The 22,360-nt window shown below is 45.5% G+C and overlaps 1 protein-coding gene across 1 annotated transcript; it reads left to right on the top strand.

Annotated features, from left to right (window-relative positions):
• The first annotated feature begins 4,865 nt into the window (after positions 1 to 4,865).
• Positions 4,866 to 6,054, top strand: LOC137144342 (neuropeptide Y receptor type 4-like). The gene has a single exon (XM_067534605.1). It carries the CDS (start codon positions 4,866 to 4,868, stop codon positions 5,964 to 5,966), a length of 1,101 nt encoding a protein of 366 aa, XP_067390706.1. The 3' UTR covers positions 5,967 to 6,054.
• The last annotated feature ends 16,306 nt before the right edge of the window (positions 6,055 to 22,360 follow it).

Here is a 22,360-nt window from a genome sequence, read left to right as displayed (position 1 = left end):
ATTGTAGCCGTGTCGGTCCCAGGATATCAGAGAGAAGGTGGGTGAGGTCATATCTTTTATTGGATCAGCATCCATTGGTGAAAGGGACAGAGCCCTTCTTCAGGTCCTGTCTCGCACCCAGTCACTGCCTTCCTTTATCCTCCATCCCAGAAAGGAAAATAACCTCTTCACACCAGGTGGTAACAATACAGAAGTGAATAGGAGGAAGCTGAGACATGTATACTCTTCCTAGAAATAATACGGACACTTTCCACATTCTCCACTCACTCCAAGACTGAATTATTCAAACACGTAATATGTCAAAGAAAAGAGAGGTAGAAAGAGAGAGAGAGCAAAGGAAATGGGGAGCGGGTGGAATCTAAGTCAAAGATTAATGTCGCTTTTAAGACAAATCAGAGTCAATAACACCAACTCCTACACATGTGATTGAATATCACAGTTAGACACTTTTGCCTGTTTGCCTTATAGAACATTCCATTTTTGATTGAAACTTTTCTTTTCGGTTCCTGAGAGGCAGCATCTTCTGACCCAACTGATACAATTAATAAAGATGAAAATAAATGGCAGAGCTGTCCCTCCTCTAAGTCGTCCCAGTGCACCTCAGCACATGCTGTTCCTCCGCAATAAACGTTACTCAAACAACGCGATAAGCTTGCTATACCATTTTATTGACACTGTAATATTCTGACGATTGCTTTTTGCAGCGCTAAAAAGTTTATCTCAAACTCACAAGCCTGTTTGAGGAGCAGTTTTTGCAGAGTAAAAATTTATGCAATCAGTAAATAATGGCTTTCAGTGAGTATACATTTACTTTGCATGTTGCGAGCCTCAGTACTCCACGTAGCAACCTCCTTGTTCAGGTGAGCTCCCTGTGGGGGTAATGTCTTCTCTTTCCCTGCCAGGTTGCATCAGAGGATTAGGACTCCAGCATGGCACCATGGCACTAGGTCAGTGGAGGAGAGGAGTGAATGTCTGCAGAAATGGAATGCATAGCCATAGTAAATGGGCCTTGCTCTGGAGCTGGGAGGGACGGAATCCTCCCACATCTGCAGAGATGGGCTACGGACACTACTGGAGCCCATGGCTGGGATTTCCACTGATTCTGAATGGGAGTTGTGTGCCCACCTCCCTTGGACCCCTTTGAAAATACATTGGAGTAACAGCCAAGGGCCACTATCTATGTAGTTATTACAATACAGGGCTGCCCTTGATTAGGGACTTCCCATTGTGCCAAATTATGTGGTGGTTTCACAATGGGAACAAATATAAACTGTTCACGAGGAATTAGGATAAAGCCATCAAAATCATAAAGCCATAGAAATGTAGGCCTAGGAGGGACCTCAAAAGATCACCTATCCCACCGTCTGCACCTGTGCTCAAAAGGAAGCCTGGAACTCAGGAGATGAAAAGCTGGAGCAGTGACTTATTGTGCCATCGAACATTACTCTGCAGGGCCTTGAGCAATTAAGGTGAATGCAATGAAAGGAGCTAGAGTGATGCAACACATACTGCATTGTCCCACACTGCCCACCCATAGGGGTCAGAGGGAAGGCAAATTTCCATGCCTATGTGGCTAAAGTTTTATGTGCCAATTAGATTAACGTAGTGGCAGTGTGTGCTTGGACCTCTCTGTGCTGGAATTGCATGGACACCTCATCTCACTTCACGCAGGTCACCAACCTGCTGTCAGGTGGGAACAACTTGGAGTCGCTACCCACGCAGTGGCTAGTCGTTATTGAATTAGTGACCCAGATATAGGCAGTTAAAACCGGGTCCCATCTAAGTTAATGGAATTTTGCCATTTATTTCAGCAGGGCCAGGATTTCACCCAAAATGCTGAGAGTCTCATTTCCTGGGGTCATCCTGACCTCTAGAGCTGGGAGGAAAATTCCAAGATCTTGACAATTGTTGTCATTCCAAATCAGGTTGAAAAAGATCAAAATATCAATTTTTTTTCACATAATGTAATGTTGCAAAAAAATTTCTAGTTGGAAATATTAAAACAATTCATTTCAGGTCAGTTCAACACTGAACTGCATCTGCCTGAGTAGCTGCACTACATCATGGGAGTTGTAGTTTGGGTTATGCATACCCCCATTTTTCTTCTATGGGCAGGGCTCCCCAGCCGGAATAGATTTCCATGCTTTACTATGATGGGAGCATCCATCTTCAGGGTGGGAGACTGTTGTGCATCATGGGATAGGTAGTCCAGCCATGGAGCCTAGCCCATAGAGGAAAGTGGAGGCATAATGCACCTGAACTATAATGCGCAGGAGACACTGCAGCAGCACAAGCAGAAAAAGATTAATATAGAACTCACCCAAAATGAAATGTTTGTATTGGACAAAATGGAATGCTTCAATTCAAGCTGGCCCATCCTGAAACAAAATATTTCAATTGGAAAATTGAAAACTTCTGGCAAAACTGAAATTTTCCCACAGAAATTTGCAAAGGGCAAAACAGAATCAGCTATGCAGCTCCTCGCTACCACTGATAAGAGTCCAGTTACATACACAACTCACTGAAAAATATACCCTTATGGGCTTCATTCTATTACTTCTCTAAATAACAATGGGAAAAACAAGGAAAAGCTAATATATATTATTCCTTCAAATGAACTAATCTGATGGAAACTCCAGCTGTGCCAAAAATTAATTCCACCATTTGGAAAAGGATTTAGAGTCTGATTTTCAGAAGTGCCTCCTCCCAAACTCCTGCTGGAGTCAATACGAGCTGTGTGTGCTCAGAACCTCTGAAAATCAGGTCTTTATTGTCTAACCTTATTTAAAAATAAAGTATGGGTGGATTAATAATAAATAAATCTCTTCAGCATCTCACTATTTCATTAATTGCCTCTCTCTTTCTTTCTGACGTCACTCGTGGTCAGTTTTCCATTTGCAGCATCCAGAACTGACTAAAAACTTTTTACCAGGTGTGACACGCTGTACCCTATCATGTTCACCCTTACGGTGTAACTGTGTATTGTCTGTTGCAAAGTATGCCATGTAAGGTCTTACTGGAATGCTCATGACATACTGAACATTATTGTTATGATAGCATGTTTCCTGCAATGTCATACATATGTACAGATATGAACAGATACATATGTACAGATATGAAACTCTGCTGTGTCATATCCCCAAATGTGTGTCTCACATGGTTTGAATAGATGAAGATGAACACAAGACTGTGTTTCCACGGCACACAGAGGCATGCATACAGGAACAATGGACTGGCCAAAGCACCTGTGAGCACTTCGGCTAAAGTGGGAAAAATCATGCCCATTGCCGGACAGGGCTGATCACCTGACCCCAGGGGGCGTTGGGGAAACTTGTTAAAAGCTTTGTCTCTTTGCTCTCCCCTGGAATGCAGCTTCTAAGCAACACCAAAAACTGAGAATCTACCCACAGGGAGGGGGGCCTGGTTGCAAGAGGCATTGCAACCAGCCTGTGTGATAAGCTGAATGCAGATTGACATATTAATCTTAGGTTAAGAAGCGAGTTATCTTTTAGTTAATTGTGATTAACTCCTTGACTTATTAATAATCTGACTTAGATTCACTTAAAATCTTGCTGTAGTCAATAAACTTATTTGTTTGTTTTATCTAAAATAGTGCATGTGTATCGAGTGTGTGCAGAGACCTCACTTAGAGTGACAGAGCTGGTGCATATCAATTTTTTTGATAAATTGATGGACAAGTGTAAATGAGCTTGCAGGGTGCAGTGTGCAGCACTGAACCCTGCAAGACGGCAGTTCCTGGGGTTGCATCTGGGACTGGGGGTGTTTGCTGGGGGTCTATCCCAGGACTGACTGGCCAGAAGTGCTCCTTCACTAGGTGAGGGACCGATTACACGCAGGAGGCTGAGTGTGGGCCGACCCAGGAGTGGGTGGTTCACACAGCAAAGTGGAGTAAGTCGGGGCCCAGGAGTGAAGAATTGGGGTGACACAGCTACACACCAGGCTGCATGAAAAAGACATTAATAATTTCATTCTGATTTTGCGACTCAGCAATTTCAGTCTTTGCGACACTCTCACAAAATGGATGATTGAATATTGAACCCCTGCAAAAAATGAGGGTCAATTCCACAGCTGGAGTAAATCAGCATAGTTCTTTTGACTTTGATGGAGTTAAGCCAGTTTATACCAGAGGAAGATTTGGGTGTGAATATTTGTAAGGTGCTACTTTCCAGTTCAAACAGGGGAGTGGGGTTAAGCATGTAAGTGTGTTCCATTCATGGACAACTCATGCCGCATGTTTTTTTGACTCTGCTTGGTGAAGTTTGCACCTCTTGGTTTTCACTTTGACTTCAGTGAACCTGAAATATGGCCAAAGCCGACTCAGTTAGCATAGCCTTGCGACTCCAATGAGTTTCACATGGTTTTCCAATGAGTTTCACATGGTTTACACCCCAAAACTGTCATTTGGCCCTGGCTTGCTTGAAGTGAAGCTCTGCAGTGCTACTGACTTGCAGGAAGTTGTTTTGGTTTAATCTCCGTATTGGCCTATTCAGTCACAATACGACTAACTCGGGTGGAATTGAACCTGCTTACTCCAGTAGTGCATTTGGTCCCATTTCACTATCCAGCAAACTACTCCCGTTTGTGGCCTAAAGCAGTGAACCAAAGGAAGATGGAAAAGTGTTCAGAGGGGAAGAAAAAGCTCATCACCCCCCGCCCCAGAAAATTCTGTTTAGCTCCTCTATTATAACACTCGCTCTCTTTCCTTTGCAGGTATTTCCAGAGTCCCTACACAGCTGAACAGAAGAACTTATGGTAGGGTCCTGAAGACCAGATCCTACCTCGTTTCCCTGCATCTTTCAAGCTCTCTTTCTGATTTCAGCATGAGCAAGACCAAAGATCCTAACATGGTCCTTCCATTACCATTCAATAAGAACTGGAGTTCAGAGCAAGGCTTTCCCACACTTATCCCAGATCACTGCAGAAACACAACTGACCTCACCGTCTTTCTAGTCACCTCATATAGCTTAGAAACCATCCTAGGCATCCTGGGAAACATTTGCCTGATTAGTGTCATAGCCAGGCAGAAGGAGAAGGCCAATGTCACCAGCATACTCATTACCAACTTGATAGTCTCTGACTTGTTCATGAGTGTCGTCTGCCTGCCTTTCACCATCGTCTACACCCTGATGGACCACTGGATATTTGGTGAGGTCATGTGCAAAATGACTTCCTTCATCCAGTGCACTTCTGTGAGTGTGTCAATTCTCTCTCTTGTCCTCATTGCTTTGGAAAGACACCAGCTCATCACAAAACCAACTGGCTGGAGGCCAAGCATCCCCCAAGCCTATCTAGGGATTGTAGTCATTTGGACAATAGCTTGCCTCATGTCCCTGCCCTTTCTGACGACCTCCATATTGACATATGAGTTGCACAAGCAGTTCTCTTATATTACGGATTCTTCTGCCGACAAGGCTATATGCATGGACTTATGGCCTTCTGACCAGCACCGACTCATCTACACCACCACCTTGCTGCTGTTCCAGTACTGCATCCCTCTCTTCTTTATCCTGGTTTGCTACTTGCATATCTATTTATGCCTGCAGAAGAGAAAGGACATGTTTGAGAGGAGCGAATACAGTGGCCGGGCAGTTCAGCTGAGGAGGATAAACATTTTGTTAGTATCCATGGTGGTCGCATTTGCTGTTTGCTGGTTACCACTGCACGTTTTCAATAGCATTGAGGACTGGGATTACAAAGCCATTTCCCCTTGCCACCACAACCTGATTTTCTCCTTGTGCCACTTGGTAGCCATGACTTCTACCTGTGTCAACCCTGTTATCTATGGGTTCCTCAACAATAACTTCAAAAAAGAAGTGAAGTCGCTGTTTCTGAACTGCCAGCATAATTCATCGACGGAAGAATACGAACATTTACCTTTTTCAACCCTGCAGACTGAAGTCTCCAAAGGCTCCGTGAAGTTGAGCTGTCGACATAATTCCATCTAATCACTAGGGAACATCTTCAGAAGTCTCCATTAAAGAGACTTCAGGAAGGTCACTACACGTAGATGCTGAAAGCAAGAGATGGCACCACAGTCTGACTCCAACATGTGCACCATAGCCAGCTGCTGTCCAATTGTTGGAAGAACAGCATTGACTGCAAGGAAAGATAATCAACATCGATAAGCAAGGAAGATAAAAGAGGATACCAAGTTGTGTGTGTAGCTGAGGGGACACAGCTCTGAAAACAGATTTCCCGCAGATGTGACTTGTGCACAAGAAGTTGCTTTGTTTCTTACAACTTAATAACCAATTTGTGGTTGCACACAGACATCAGGGTCATCAGCTAAGCTGCACACCGTTATTACTGAGGGTAGAACCTGGGGCTTTCAACTCCAACACCACAGAGCTCAAACACCTGAGTTAGTGAAAACTCTCCTGTCAGTATCTGGAGGACACTTACAGGCTGTAGGCTGACCACGAAGTTTACGAATGAAATTATATGATGGAGTTGCCTGCAACAGCAGGGGACTGGACTCAGTGACCCAGAAGGTTCCTTCCAGCCCTAGGTTTTATCTCCCTACTTTCCTCTAGGTGCATGGGTATATATAATATGTACATTACTGACCCTCATCTCGCCCACTGTTAGGTAACACTCATCTTCTCAGCAGATGAGATTCACAGCAGTTCACATCCAGCAGATGGGTACCAGCCTGTAACACATCCTTAACTGCTTACATACAGATATTGGGGGTGGCTATTAAACCTGCACTGTAGCATGGGGATACAACCATGGACCTGTCACTTCAAAAACCACAAGCTACTATCACTTGAGCTTCAAGGAAATCTCTGTTCATATCAGGACTTCTAGTATATCCTGTTTTGGCCAACTTTTTGAAGGCAGTATTACATGTATGCTAGCCAGAAAACTATAACACACAATACACTGAACTAGCACAAACCAGAAACATTGCTCGATACCAAGGTGCATTGAGAGCTAGCACCATCTATTGATGAAAGACAGCAGTGGAAGGTGTTACTCTATTCATTACCTCTCTTACACCTCACTGAGACTATGCAGATCACATCACTTTTAAGATGATGCAAAAACAATCACAGATTTACAAAGAAAATTATAGACACATAGACTTTAAGGTCAGAAGTGACCATTATAATAATCTAGTCTGACCTCCTGCACAACGCAGGCCACAGAACCTCACCCACCCACTTCTGTAATAGACTCCTAACCTGTGACTGAGTTATTGAAGTCCTCAAAGTCCTTCAAGACTTCGAGGTACAGAGACTCCACCAGCAAATGACCTATGCCCCATGCTGCAGAGGAAAGCGTCCTATTGACTTAGCTGCCATTCTTCTGGCTGTTGATCCTAAACCTCCATGCTACTAAACTCTGGTACTTTAAGATATTTGGATCACTGGAGTCTTTGAAAGATCTCAAATGGGGGACTGAGGTGCCACTTAGCTAGCGTCATGCCTACTGTTTGCTCAGCATCTCACTTTGCTCACGGGCTCTCCCATGTGGAAGGACCAAATGGATGTGGAGAAGTGCTTCTGTTGTAGAAATGCTCGTTGTGATGAGCAGTGACATTTCCTGAGGAGCGAAGCACATTTTGAAAAGCAGAGGAAGGACCTTGATGGAAGGAGTGATAGGAGTGATGTGGAAACTGTGAAAAGTCTATGGAAAAGCAATGAAAATACATGAAAGGGATTGAGTCAGACATTAAATCTAAGCCACTCATAAATCAAATGTGTCGTCAATCGTGTCAGGAAGGTGAGCTTTGTGCTTTCTAACTTTAGTGGTATTTTTTACCCTTTGTCTGGGCAACCTACTTGCTGACCATAAGAAACATAATACTCATTATTCTTTTGAAAAGAATAGTACATCAAGCTTCTGGGGCCGGAATTCCTCTCTTTATCAAGACATTGCTCTGCAGCTACTGCTGGGAAACAAGAACCTGTTACTACCAGGATGGAAGCCAATATTTAGGCACTGCTGAAAGTAAAGGCAAGTCAAAAAGGAGACCAGCACCTTCATATAAAAGATACTAAGTCAATTTTAAAGACTTATAAGGAATCATGTTTTGTCCTGACTTGACATCCTGTGAAATCTCACCCAAGTCAATGGGCTTGCATCTGGTCGAAGGTATTTAATGCATAGCGATACTATGGTGAGCAGAGTCCTAGGAGTATGATCACTAGGTAGCTACCTACCTAGATGAAGTGGTAGGTTAGGGCAGAATTTGACCCCGCCACGTTCTCTCTCATACCACAGCATATTGGACAGATTTTGGGAATGCAATGTGGTGGTAACCATTTCAGTCCCGGGATATTAGAGAGACAAGGTGAGGTGAGGGCAACATCTTTTATAGGACCCATTTCTGTTGGCGAGAGAGACAAGTTTTGGAAGCACACCAAGCTCTTCTTCAGGTCATATTTTATGAAGACAGGAGCTAAACCATATCATGCTACAAAGTAGCAAGAGCCACTAATATCCAGTGGTCTAAATACTCAGGTGATGTAAATGGGAGCAGCCCCATTGGGTTCAATGGAGCCAGTTTACATCAGCTGAGGCTCTGACTCATTGACTTCATTGGAAATTGAGGATGTTCATCACCTTACAGTTTTTCATGCCCAAACTGTCTGGAGGCAGTTATTCTTTCAATTCCCTTCAGAATTCTGCATGCTTCAGTCAGAGGATCCATGCATGATTTCATTGTGTATCTTTACTTGTTGATCTGCAATCTGCAAAACACACACATTTCTGCTCCTTTCAGATGAGCTTTCTGCAGTCTTCTTTCAATATGACTCATCATGACCATGATGAGAATTTGTTTCTCTTGAGTAGTGTGGAGAGGATGCCACTTCTGGGCTAGCGATTGAGTCCACTAGAAGACTTTGTACTCTAACAGACCAAGTGGGCTCTCATTTTGTTGTAGCCATGGCCCTAGCTCAACAGCAACTGAAACCAGAATGGTACTACCAATCAGGGCTGTGAAGCCCAAAATAAATTCATTCCGACTGATGTCCTTTACTTATCAGAACTTTATATAAACTGTGTTTTATTCAAGGGCTAAAGTAGGATTTGAGTAGTGCCTGGGTCTCAGGCTGGGCTTCTTCCTTGGGGTGAATTTCTTCCCGTTAGCCTTGGGTAATTCTGTTTGTTTCCTGCACTCGTTAGAATTCTAATATTAATTAAGACCTGCATGTCAGGCTCTGATAACATAGCAGCACAGAAGATGATCTGATCTGTAGCCCTTTGTAAATATGTGATCTTTTACACACCAGTCTGTTAAAGGGACCAGCACAATTAGTCATGGAAATTTTGCTTCTAAGCAGAGTGCATTGTACATACGGCTTGTGTTTGTCACTGATTAGCATCAAAAGCACCAAGAACACAATGCTAAGTGAAGCCTATTTGACAGAGAACTTATTATATGGCTGTAACTATGCTACCTCAGCACCGCTATTTGCATTGTACAGCATCATCAGGCTTCAGATGCATTCCTTGATGGGTGGAATTATCTGCTGGCCCTAACTCATCTTTGCCCTGCACTTTGTGCAGTCATTTACACCTGTGAGCGCAAAGTGTATGTAAAAGGCTAACACAGTGCTTCTCAATTAAATTTGGCCACGGAACCCTTTTGAACTCGATAAATAATTTCTGAACCCCCCAAACTCTTAACAGTATTTTTACATATGGGGCCAAAAAAAATGTCTAAATAAGTAAGTCATATACAAACAACTAGGTCAGCTTTTCTCAATTAAATTACACTTACATTCAATATCCTCCGCCGAAAAATCCGGGACATCTTCCCTTTTTCGGCAGCGCGGAGAACAGCTGCTCTCGGCGGCGTAGAACAGCTGATTGGCGGCACGGAGAACAGCTGTTCTCGGCGGCGTAGAACAGCTGATTGGCGGCACGGAGAACAGCTGTTCTCGGCGGTGGAGAACAGCTGATCGGCGGTGCGGAGAACAGCTGCTCGCGGAACCCTAACAGTGTTCCCCCGGAACCCCAGGGTTCCGCGGAACACCAATTGAGAAACACTGGGCTAACAGATCAGAGGGGTAGCACAAGCTATGCTAACACTCTGGCTTTGTCCCACTCTGGTGGTTAGACTAGAGTGAATCTGCTCTGAACCAATGGTCTTGGGCCAGACCCTCAAAGGTATTTAGGCTCTTAACTTACATTGTCCTTTAGTTCAACCAGTAGCAGAAATGCTTGTAGCTGTAGAGACCCTGGGTTCAAACCCCACAAATGCCCTCTGACTTGGGGTGTCATTACAGTAGTGTTTTAACTAGCTCTGTACAGGTGTCAATGATTAACAAGGTTCAGGGTAATGGAGCACTGGGCTCTATTATATTTACTGTGTATTGTACTGATGCTTTGGGATATTATTACCAGCTTTATTAATATGAGAAACGCAGAGGACATGGACTCATCAACATGTGTACATGCCTTACTAAATAACCACAAGCTATGATTATTGTCACTTTTGTCTGTCCTTTCCTCTTGCCTCACTTTGTCTTTTTATGGCCCCACTTGTTGTGACACATTGAATGTAAACTGTAAGCCCTTCGGGGCAAGGATATTATCTTTACTTATGTCTGTGAGGTGCCTGGCACAATTTGGGGATCTCAAAAATAAAAAAAAAAAAAAATATTGGCTAACTCTCTCTCTGTGCCTCAGTTTGTCCATCTGTGAAATGGGGATAATACTACTTACTTCATGGGAGTCTGTGAAGCTTAATTACTGGCTATCACATGCTTTGAGATCCTTGTATTAATTAAGGGGAAATGTTATATATGGAAAGTACCAATAATGTGCACAATTTTCTGACATTAGTAGCACCTGAAAGACTAACACATTTCTGTGGGCATAAGCTTTCATGTGCTGCAACCCACTTCGTCAGATGCATCAGGTGCTGCAGGACTCTCGTTGTTTTTGCTGTATACAGACTAACACAGCTACCCCCCGGAACTATTCTGACTCTGATTCCCTATGGCTAACTGCCAACAATGCATTTGGTTCTGTATGAGACGCATAAAAAGAGATGTTCCCAGCACCATCCCTGCAGGTTAGTGTCCAATGGCTAATGATGCTGGAAAAGTGGCAGAACCAGCTATTGAAAACATTTCTTACTGCGGCATGGATAATAGCACAGAACACAGCCTGCTGGCTTCATCAAGGACTTCATAGAAAATCAGTGAGGGGAGAAGTTAAGTTCAGAAGTTCAGGGGAAGAAAACAAGTCAGGGTGCTGGAACTTGTTCAGCTGAGCTGGGTCCAGTACAGGATTGAAAGGTGGGTGTACCGGGGGGAGGGGGGACTCACCAGGGTGCCTTAAAACCTCTAAGGATGATGTCCCTTAAGAATGTGTTTAGACCCAGTAGCTCTGCGGCCACCATTTGCTGTGCACATGCCTAAAGGAGTCAAACAAGGAAGCTGGGTCTGAGGTAAAAGTGCAAGAGCAAAGCGACTGCCCATGTGCATTTGCTTCAGTTTGGGGCTCACCCTTTCATCACTGCTCCAAGTGTATCTATAACAAGGGAATCATGGGCCATGCAGGGCTTGTTCTCTCTGTTACATCTGCCAGTTAATGCAAAGCAAGGGGGTGAGTTTGTGATGTGAGACCTGGAGCTGAAACCCACCAAACTCATCTCCTATGGGGCCACCAGGGGTCCATTACATGGAAATGTCTTTTAATCTCTGCTGAGCTGGGCTGGATTCCAACTGGTGACCTACAGGTGAAAGGCTCCAAAGCTCATTAGCCAGTCCCAAGGAGAGTTAAAGCTACATCCTCTAAGAAGCAGGCTGTTTTCTGGGAAGGTAAATTTGTTGAATCAAGTTCTGAACTTACCAAGACTGAAGGGCTTTCATTCTGTGCACCTGGGACCTATCTGGAGAACAAAATTGCCCCAAGAACAGTCATCATCTCAGAGCAAAGTAAGCTCACTACACTCTTTGAGATTTGGTCTATATATCGAGAAGACCTATACTAAAGACCCATCCGAGAACGAGAGAGAGACCAGTTGATCTCAGAGGACTTTCCTGTTCCCATGACTGCTATGATCTATCTTCTCACACATTTGGCCTTGATGCCCCTCCCCAGAGCTTCCAGTTCATGTAGTATTGACCTGATTTTTGGAAGTGTCAGTCACCTGCAGCTTCCATGAACTTCAGTAGAAGTTGCTGCTCAGCCCCTTTGAAAAATCAAGTCAAAGATCTTTAGAAACCAACATAGAATCATAGAAGATTAGAGTTGGAAGGGAACTCACGAGGTATCTAATCCAACCCCCTGCTCAAACAGGACTAACCTCAGCTAAATCATCCCAGCCAGGGCTTTGGCAAGATGCAGCTTAAAAACCTCTAAAGATGGAGATTCCACCACCTCCCTAGGTAACCCATTCAAGTGCTTCATCACCCTCCTAGTGAAAAGCTTTTTCCTAATATCCAACCTAGACCTCCCACACCGCAACTTGAGACCATTGCTCCTTGTTCTGTCATCTACCCCCACTAAGAACAGCCTAACTCCATCCTCCCTGGAACCCCCTTTCAGGCAGTGAAGGGCTGCTATCAAATCCCCCCTCATTCTTTTCTTTTGCAGACTAACCAACCTAGTTCCCTCAGCCTCTCCTCATAAGTCTTGTGCTCCAGCCCCCTAATCATTTTTGTTGCCTTCCGCTGGACTCTCTCCAACTTATCCACATCCTTTTTGTAGTGGGGGGGCTCAACACTGGACACAATACTCCAAATGCAGCCTCACCAGTGCCGAATAGAGGGGAAGAATCACTTCCCTCGATTTGTTGTCAATGCTCTGACTAATGCAGCCCAATATGCTATTAGCCTTCTTGGCAACCAGGGCACACTGCTGACTCATATCCAACTTCCTGTCCACTGTAACCCCCAGGTCATTTTCTGCACAACTGCTGCTTAGCTCATCGGTCCCCAGTCTGTAGCTGTGCATGGGATTCTTCCATCCTAAGTGGAGGACTCTGCACTTGTCCTTATTGAACCTCATCAGATTTCTTTTGGCCCAGTCCTCCAATTTGTCTAGGTCACTCTGTATCGTATCCCTACCTTCCAGGGTATCTACCACTCCCCCTAGCTTAGTGTCATCTGCAAACTTGCTGAGGGTGCAATCTACTCCATCCTCCAGATCCATGTAGCTTTTATGCCTCTCTCGCCATCTCTAGCATAGTTTATTTTCTAAAGGTGGTGATTTGAACACACCATATCATAAGGAGGATAAGGCTGAGATTGCACTTTGGTGCAATGTTTTTCTGCTAGACAATATTTGCTAGGTCTATGAATTATAACTGTTTTGTTGTGTCCCTAATAAAAAATCAGCAAACATGCAACCCAGTCCCAGTGCGAGATTATTTGGTAGTTGCCTGGTATGGAACTAAACCTCAGTGGTTTCTGCTGGACTGAAATCGATAAAGCTCTACAGGCCAATCTGATTGTTTACACAAGTTGTTCAGCTGAATAATTTATATTATTAATCACATTCAGTAGGAAATATGTGGTTCACTGGCTATTACAACACAGGATAATTGTCTTAGTAAGAACAACAAGTAAGCCACAGGGCATATAAAAACATGTAGTCCTATATGTGGTCTGTACTTATATTCAAAAAGTAGTGAGTTAAGTCACTTAAGCAGAAGTGCAGAAATAATAATAATATGAATCTATATCTTTTGCATACAATCATGAATGAAGATTCACCGTCTTCTACATACAGAGTCTATTTCTACTAGGTCCAAGATTAAGTGTCTGATAGTGGACACACATCCTTTGTCACGTGAAAGCAAATGGAACGCAGAACTTTGAAGTTTAATATTTGAAAGACAGAGTAATATTTTGCAGCTAGATTTCCAGCTAATCATCTCTGTATTCTTAGCATATACCAACTTTAGTTCAAGTATAATTAATGCCCCTGGCCAGAACATGGTAATAAGAAGCCTTCCTGCCACCTAGAGCTGGGTTAATGGGTTTCCACAGTCCTTCATAAACGTTTGTGTTGGTTACACTTTATAATACAGTAGCTGTAATGACAGTGTAATTACACTGTGTTTATGATTTTTTAGAGCAATTATCATTAATTCATGTACCTGGAAAGTTAACTAAATGCTTGCAGGTAATTATAGTGAAAATTAACGTACTCGGATTTTTGAATTCTGGACTTTGGTGTCCAAATCAGTACACTTTAAAAGGAGTCACTGGCTGAAATTCATTGGTCTGTGCTATACAGATGATCCTGATGGTTCCTTCTGGGCTTAAAATGTATGGATCTATGAAAATCTTTTGCTTTTGACTAAATTTTTCTTTATCTTTTAGCAAACACAAAAATAGCTCCATTCCTTGGCAAGAAATGCCCAGGTTTATTTACACTCAAATTCTGAGTCAAGTTCAGGTTTCAGTTACATGGAGGAAATCCAGAGTAACTCCATTAAGCCAGTGGAACTACTGCAACGTGTTGGCACATTAAAGAGAGCCCCGTTTGACCTGTAGTATCAATTATTCTATTGACATTTGCAAAGCAACCATTGCAGAGATCTTGCAAGAGAGCCTATTTAAAGTGATCAAAACCATTTATAAAAATGACATGGCTGAGATGTTCAGAGCTACCTAAGGAATTTGGATACTCATTTCGCTTTAAATCTCAGCCTGTACCAAATTCCACATCATGTTACAGCTAAACTGTTTCAATTATAAAAAATAGTGTCCTAAAAATTTCACAATGTTCACATCACATAAATCCCACATGTACCAGATATGTCAGAAGGTACACATGTGTCCTATAAAGTACAAACAACATCACTCCAGACAACATAAAGTGATCTTCTGGAATCTCCTGGTTTATTAAAGCTGCAATTGGCAAATCTACTTCCTCTTTCTTGGTGACCCTCTCTGGAGCATGGTCTTATTGAGAAGAAGGTTAAGAGGCGACTCGATTGCAGTCTGGGGGGAAAATATTTAATAATAGGCTCTTCAGTCTAGCGGATAAAAGGATAACATGATCCAATGGCGGGAAGTTGAAGCTAGACAAACTCAGACTGGAAATACAACCTGCATTTTTAAGTGAGATGAATTAACCATTGGAACAATTTACCAGGGCTGGATTCCCCATCACTGACAATTTTAAAATCAAGATTGGATGTTTTCCTAAAAGTTCTGCTCTCAGAATTATTGTGGGGGACGTTCTCTGGCCTGTGTTAAACAAGAGGTCAGATTAGAGGATCACAGACACCTTTTGGCCTCGGCATCTATCCATCTAGGACAGGGATCGGCAACCTGTGGCAAGCGTACCAAAGGTGGCATGCGCAATGATTTTGAGCAGCACCCCACGCTGCTCCCAGCCCCAAGCAGGACCACGTGGTGGCTGCTCCCCCCTTCTGGCCCTGTCCCCCTCCCCCATGGGCCCAGAGGTGCCCTGGCCAGAGCCGGTGAAAAGCTGGCAGTGGGGTGGGGGGGGGTGGGAGTGGCCGCCACGCGGCCCTGCTTTGCAACAGGAGTGGCACGGCTTCAGCCAGCAGGGCACAACTGGGCTGGAACCGGGGAGTGGCCACTGCGCGGCCCTGATTGGGACCTGAGCAGCTCCTGGCCAGGGCCAGTGGAGTGCCAAACCAAGTGGACCCTCAACCTCCCATCCTCCTGGCCCCTCCTCCATCCCCCTGCTGGGCAGGAACAGTGGGGACCCCGGACGCACAGGGGCCAGGCAGCCTTTCCCTCTCTCACTGTCCCTTCCCTGCCCACCCCACAGTGGGGGGGGGGGGGGAGAAGGGGGAGTGCAGGAAACGGGCCCACAGACAAACACCCCCCCGCCACTGTTACTACTGTTAGACACCCGGTAAGTCAGGGTGCTGGGCCCACAGCACAAAGGAGGGGGGTGGGGGGAAGACTTGGCACGCCCCTTCCCAAAGGCTGCCGACCCGTGGTCTAGAAGATGACTGCATCCTCTGTGCATGTGCCTGTATGGAAAGCTTTGCATTAATTGTGTTCCATATCTGGGTGAGTGGCTGCGGCTGGCCAGATACAGGAGCACCCACCAGGAGCAGAATCAGAAGGCAGGTGCTTTGCCATAATAATAATAAGCATCATGTCTGGAAATAAGGCCCTGATCCTGCACGCATTTAACTCTGTGCACTGTGTGTAGGTCCATTGACCTTCAAGTCTTCGCAGGATTGGGCCCTCAGTGTTTCCTGGATAGGATCCCTGGGGGGCAAGCTTGTCCGGCAGAACACTAGTCACCGCTACAGTTTTCTATAAACCACAAGTGGAACAACAACAATGAATAGGTTACTATTATTATTAGACACCTAGGCCGGTTTTGAGCATCTCTCACAATTTGGCCCAATAAATAGTATTAAGATATTTTAGAAATCTATGTGGTTTTTATTTTGACCATCTCCCAGCAATAAGTAGAAAAGAAGAAACAAAGTCCATTTTTAGCAAAAAGGTGGAACAGAATCAATTGAGTGTTCCCTAGAAAATAATGATGTGACATACAAAGAGCGTAATTCAATTTCAGCCAACCTGCTGTACTGTATTTTGTATGTTTAAAACTGTAAACATTTGCTTCCATTGGAAACGAAATCACAAAGAAATTGGGAGACATTGATATATATTGCAGGATAAAAGGGACCTGAATGCAGTCACGTCCCTGGATTTTTAAGTAAATGGCACAGTTTTGTGCAGTATAACACAGTTAATCAGCACTCCCTTTAATACAATAAGAGGCATTTGCTTTTTGATTATTGCTATCTTAAATAGATATTCATTTTTACAAACATAAGTCATTCCAAAAGCAATAGTTGCCAAAAAAAAAAAAAGTCACATTTGGTTACGTTTTTCTTTAGGATTAGCTAAGTGTAAAACACCAATTTAAGATCCTGTAAAAGACTCTCCGGTATCTAGGAGATTACACGGGGTTCTTATTAGCTTTTTAGACCTGGAAACTAATTGATGCGGTTGCTATGATTTCGCCATCAGCTGGGCTGGCTGTGTTTGTGTTGATCTCAATATTCTATTATTGCTAATATGGAATGGAAATTTGCGCTAGCCTGGTTACCATAAAATATCCTTGTCTGTGACAAATCCCCATTTGACACTAATAATAAAAGGGGAAGAACAGTTATTTTTGCAGCTAAATGAATACCACAAATATTGCTACCAATAATGCCAGGAAATAATAGCAAATAACAGATAATAATATTCACTTTTCATAGAGCATTTTTCATCCATAGATATGACCTTGCTTTTAAAAGTAGATAGACATTACCTCTATTTTACAAATGGGAAAACGGAGGCACAAGAAGACTAGGTCAATGCTGCATAATCAAATTTAGCGTTTCTGTGTTTGTCTCTACAGGGATGCACCTCTGCAGTTAGTTCTGTTCCCCTTTGGGGCATCAGGGATCTTTTGAAGAATATTCTGGGATGCACATTCAGCTAGGTTACTGAGAACCAGGATTGCCAGCTCTGCCATTGTGATCTCAGCTCAGTCACTTCGGCCCAGACCTGCAGAGGTACGGAGTTATTGCTCCACGCAGCATTGCCTAACTTCCCTAGGTGGCCTAGCCCCGCAGGCCTGAGCAAGGTGCCCATGCAATGCATGGGGGAGTTAGGTACCTAAGGAAGCCAGCAAGTTGAGTGGGGAGCCATCGAAACAAGCCAGAAGCGAAATGCTGAGGAGAGGCACTTAGACACATTATAAGTGGCTGACCTGGTTTGCCTGGGTGACGGACCACAGCAATGACACCTCTTCTGGAGTTAGGGACCTGAGTGGCTGGCCTGGCTTACGCAGCCCATGTCCTAGCAGCCAAAACTCTCTCTCTCTCTGTGTCAATCTCCTGCTTGCACTTGAGACCTCTCACACTCACCTTACGTTTCCTTGTACCCCCAGCTCTCTTTTGTGCAAGTGTTGTGAGGTTTCACGGTGCCCCCACCTACAATGACTGGCATCTGGCCCTCCTGCCGCAGGATCTGACAGGTACCAGGCTTAGGCCTGCTTGTAGCACACCTACGGGATCAGGCCCCACTGGTGAGCTAGGCGTTTCCCTGCCTAGTTTAAATCCTGCTTCAAGGCCTCCAGGGCTTCCTCTCACGCTCTGAGCAACTCATTAGCTATGGGATGGCATGAGCACGTGAGCTGCTTTGAAAATGCCAATTGGTGGAAGCTTAGGGTCCATCAAAGACCTGCAGCATGGCCGCAATTGTCCCAGGTCAGCTGACTCAGGTTCTCTGGGCTCGGGCTACAGAGCTATCAAACTGCAGGATGGACGTTCCGGCTTGGGCTGAGACCCGCAATGGGGTGGGTCTCAGAGGCTGGGCTCCAATCTGAGCCCAAACATCCACACTGCAATTTTTAACCCCGCAAGCCTGAGTCCATTGATCCAGGCTCTGAGACGTGGTGCCATGGGTTTTCTACTGCATTGTAGACATGTCCTAGGGCACCTACATGTAAGCCAGGTCTGAGTGTCTCAGTGACACTCTCCCTGTTCAACAGCTGAAAGGGGGGCACTTTATTTGCATGGGCTTTGTATCTGCATGAGTACAATTAAGTATTTAGCATAACTTACCTACGTGCTGAGCATGATGGGAAATGGTTAGCAGGGCTGGTTTTGGGCTACAAACCACTTTTGTGTTAACTACTGGGGTAATGAAATGTTGTCCTGCAATTGTATGAACAGATGTCAGCAAAACTGTGCTTAGTCTGTTATGATAGAATCTGCACCCTAAACTACACAGAGCTCCACAAGGGTGGCAGACAGATGTTTCAGCCTGGAAAGGGGGGAGAGGTGGAGCAGTCTCCTGTTGGGAGCACACTGGCCCTGGTAAAGGGCTGCCCTCAGGCATGGAGTGATTCTCTCTCCCCATTGTTAAAAGATAGAATTAATGACTCATCTTGGAGTCTTTTGTTTCTTGAAAGCAGGGACATTGCCTGTATGTTAGCAGAAGGTTTACCCATGAGCTGAAATCACTAAGAGCTGAACCAGTAGAGGATCTGGGAAACCTTGCCTGACAACTAACAGAGCTGAGTGAGCACCAGGCTACTCTGGTGAAAGGCTGGCACAGTCGGTGCCAGCCCGATGCGGTCGGTGGAGAAGCCGGCACAGTTGGTGCCGGTGCAGTCAGCAGAGAGGCTGGCACAGTCGGTGCCAGCTGGATCAGTGATTGGCAGAGGGGGTGGCACAGTCAGTGCCAGCCCAATTCAGTCAGCGGGAGCCAGGTGCAGTCGGAGCCAGAGGTCGGTGGGAAACAGGCGTGGTCGCTGCCAGCGGTCGGGGACTCAGCGAGGCCTGAAGGCGGTAGGAGACAGCAGCAGAGGGGGCCTGGTCAAGCCCGTGTCGGACAGGAGCGGCATAGGGGGTGAAGCCAACCCCACGAGGTGGACATTGGAACCGACGCTGGTCAGTACAGGGGGAAGAAGGAAGGGAGAGGCGAAGGACACGCCCTGTACTCTGGGAGGGGTTTGGTTCATTGAGTTCATGAACTCTGTTTGCACTGTTCCCCAAACCAGTGCTGTGTTACCTCTCTTTTGCTATTAAAAGGTTTCTTTCTGCACTCAGACTCTGTGCTTGCGAGAGGAGAAGCATTGCCCTTTGGGGGCACCCAGGGAATAGTGTGTAATTTCCCAGGTGACTGGGTGGGGGCTCGAGCCAGTTTGGTTTTGTATCATTGAGAGGGACCCCTAGATATAGAACCCGGCCCTTGCTGCTGCCGACGCAGTCTGGCAGAAGGGTTACATACAGGACTAGGCGGCGGTTGAGTGCTGGCTTTCAAAATATCAGGGGAGCGTAAAGGGTGGCCTTCGGTGCCTAAAGAGGCAGACAGGCACCTAAATATCTTTAAGGATCTGAGCCTTCTTGTCTCTTTGATTCAGTTCCCCCAGCTATGTAACTTGCATTGAAAAGAAGGGACAAATTAGGTGAATGCAGATTTGGGGGTTTCAAATCAGTGACCTGTTTGGAATGAACCTTGCTATTCTAGCCTCTCTGTAGCACAGCGGAGCAAAAATGCTTTAGGTTCTGTAATTACCGGACAGTAGCAATCACACACTCTCCCTAGTCACATGGAAGACGGGACACGTCCTTCATTTCTGCCTCTTTTGCTTGCTCTACCCCTTAACATAAAACCAGACAGGGGCTTCTCCAAATTAAAAGAAAAAACCCCTCATATACTGCTCCCTCTGCACTCCACTGAATAACTCCAGACTGGACAAAAAGCTAAGTAACAGCATGACAATCATAGAATCATAAAAGATTAGAGTTGGAAGGGACCTCAGGAGGTATCTAGTCCAACCCCCTGCCCAAAGCAGGACTAATCTCAGCTAAATCATCCCAGCCAGGGCTTTGTCAAGCCGCATCTTAAAAACCTCTAAAGCTGGAGATTCCACCACCTCCCTAGGTAATCCATTCCAGTGCTTCCCTACCCTCCTAGTGAAAAACTTTTTCCTAATATCCAACCTAGACCTTCCCCACTGCAACTTGAGACCATTGCTCCTTTTTCTGTCATCTACCCCCACTGAGCACAGCCTAGCTACATCCTTCCTGGAACCCCCTTTCAGGTAGTTAAAGGCTGCTATCAAATTCCCCTCATTCTTCTGTTCTGCAGACTAAACAAGCCCAGTTCCCTCAGCCTCTCCTCATAAGTCTTGTGTTCCAGCCCCCTAATCATTTTTGTTGCCCTCCGCTGGACTGACTCTCTCTCCCCAACTTGTCCACATCCTTTTTTTTTAGGGGGGTCCCAAAACTGGACACAATACTCCAAATGCGGCCTCACCAATGCTGAATAGAGGGGAATAATCACTTCCCTTGATCGACAATGCGTGGTGTAGCTTAGCAACTGGGAAGCTGTCATGTTGGCCAAAAACCCATCCCACTTAGAGGAGGCAAAAATATATATAAGAAAGAAAGAAAACAAACAAAGTTGCAAAAATGTCACTGATCTTCCCCCCTAACTTCTCATTCTTTGAAATTTCAAAAGATTTACAATTTTCTCAGTGGTGTACCATAGGTCTCTGGCACCCGGGGGCCAATGCTTGCATTTGTGCCTCCATCTGGAGCTGGCAGCCTGGCTCTGAGCCAGCCTGTTGGTGAAACGCCTCCCCAGGAACTCGAACCGTGAGTGAGGCACCCCCATGCCCTCCTGGTGGAGCGCCCCGCAGGTCTGACTCCAGCTGTGCTGTGGGTGGCTGGAGTTTGCACGAAGGAGGCTGAGAGTTCCTCCCATAGAACTCTGAGGGCCCATCTGGCACCCCCCAAAGGCTGACACCCGAGGGCCATGAACCCCGTTGGTAGGCCACTGAATTTCCTGACCAGCTGTAGTCCCACTCGAGGTGCATTCTGATGCTAGATGGACCTTCCTCCTCCCTCTTTCCAGTCTGTGTTTTGGGTATGCGCTCGTCTTTGCTCTCAGGACTAGCTGTCTCACCCACTTCCCACCACAGAGCAGGGCACTGAGAACCCAGATCCTTGGCTGATGTCAATCAGCTTAGCTCCTGCAAAGTCAACTAGCATTTTCCTTGGGGGGGGGGGGGGGGGGGTGTGTGTGTGTGTGTGTGTGTGTGTGTGTTTTTGTGTGTTTTTGTCTTGTCCACATGTCACCCCTGAGTCTGTGGCATGGATTTCCTTGTGAGGTGGCCTCTCTTCCTGTCCTACTGAAATAAATCTCACTCCCCCCTGCATGGGCTCCTGCTAAGCACATGCTCATACCCCCGGCACTGATGCCAGATTCACTGACCAGTCAGATAATCTGCTAATGACCTCAACCCCCTCTGCAGCACCTAGCGCTGAACCGCGGCTCAAAGGGGAATGGAGGCGCAAGATCAGAGTGAAAAATACCAGGGAGAAGACATGGGCTGTGACCATCACATGGAGCCCTGGCCTCTAGGTGTAACTATGAGACCCATAATAAATCATATGGAGGGTAAGAGGAAAGGAGTGTCATGGGAAGTGGAGAGACAAGGAATGTCTACGTAGATAGAAAGCCAGATCCTCGGGGGCGTGAATCAGCATAGAGCCTCAATGGAGCTACACTAAATTGCTCCCATTGAAAATCTGACCCGGATTGTTTAAATAAAAAAGAGACAGGGAGCTGTCTGGCTATCCGTTTGCAGCATATGTTCTAAGCACAGCCCACACACTCAGGGCTCTCTTCACAAAAGGGCACCTAACTGCCCCAACAGTTAGGCACCTAACTGCCCCGTTAGCCACCTAAATCCCAGAATCAGGCCTCAATGGGATTCACCAAAGCCCCACTCAGCCGCTGATGAATCAGGCCCAACTTCCCTTTGCGCCGATGTTTCGGTCTCTGGGTACGTGCCCTGCAGCCCCACTTGAGGCGTCCAGACTCCTCAACCCCAGAGCGATTCCTGAAGT

Source organism: Emydura macquarii, unplaced genomic scaffold, assembly GCF_026122565.2.
Source record: "Emydura macquarii macquarii isolate MOO-44397 ecotype Brisbane River unplaced genomic scaffold, CSIRO-AGI_Emac_v2 contig_67, whole genome shotgun sequence".
NCBI lineage: Eukaryota > Metazoa > Chordata > Testudines > Chelidae > Emydura > Emydura macquarii.
The sequence above is the reverse complement of the archived record's forward strand: the minus strand, read 5'-3'. Positions and strand labels throughout refer to the sequence as shown.

Excerpts from the sequence above, each read along its gene's own strand:
- LOC137144342 (XM_067534605.1), top strand. The coding sequence starts at position 4,866 with ATGGTCCTTCCATTACCATTCAATAAGAACTGGAGTTCAGAGCAAGGC.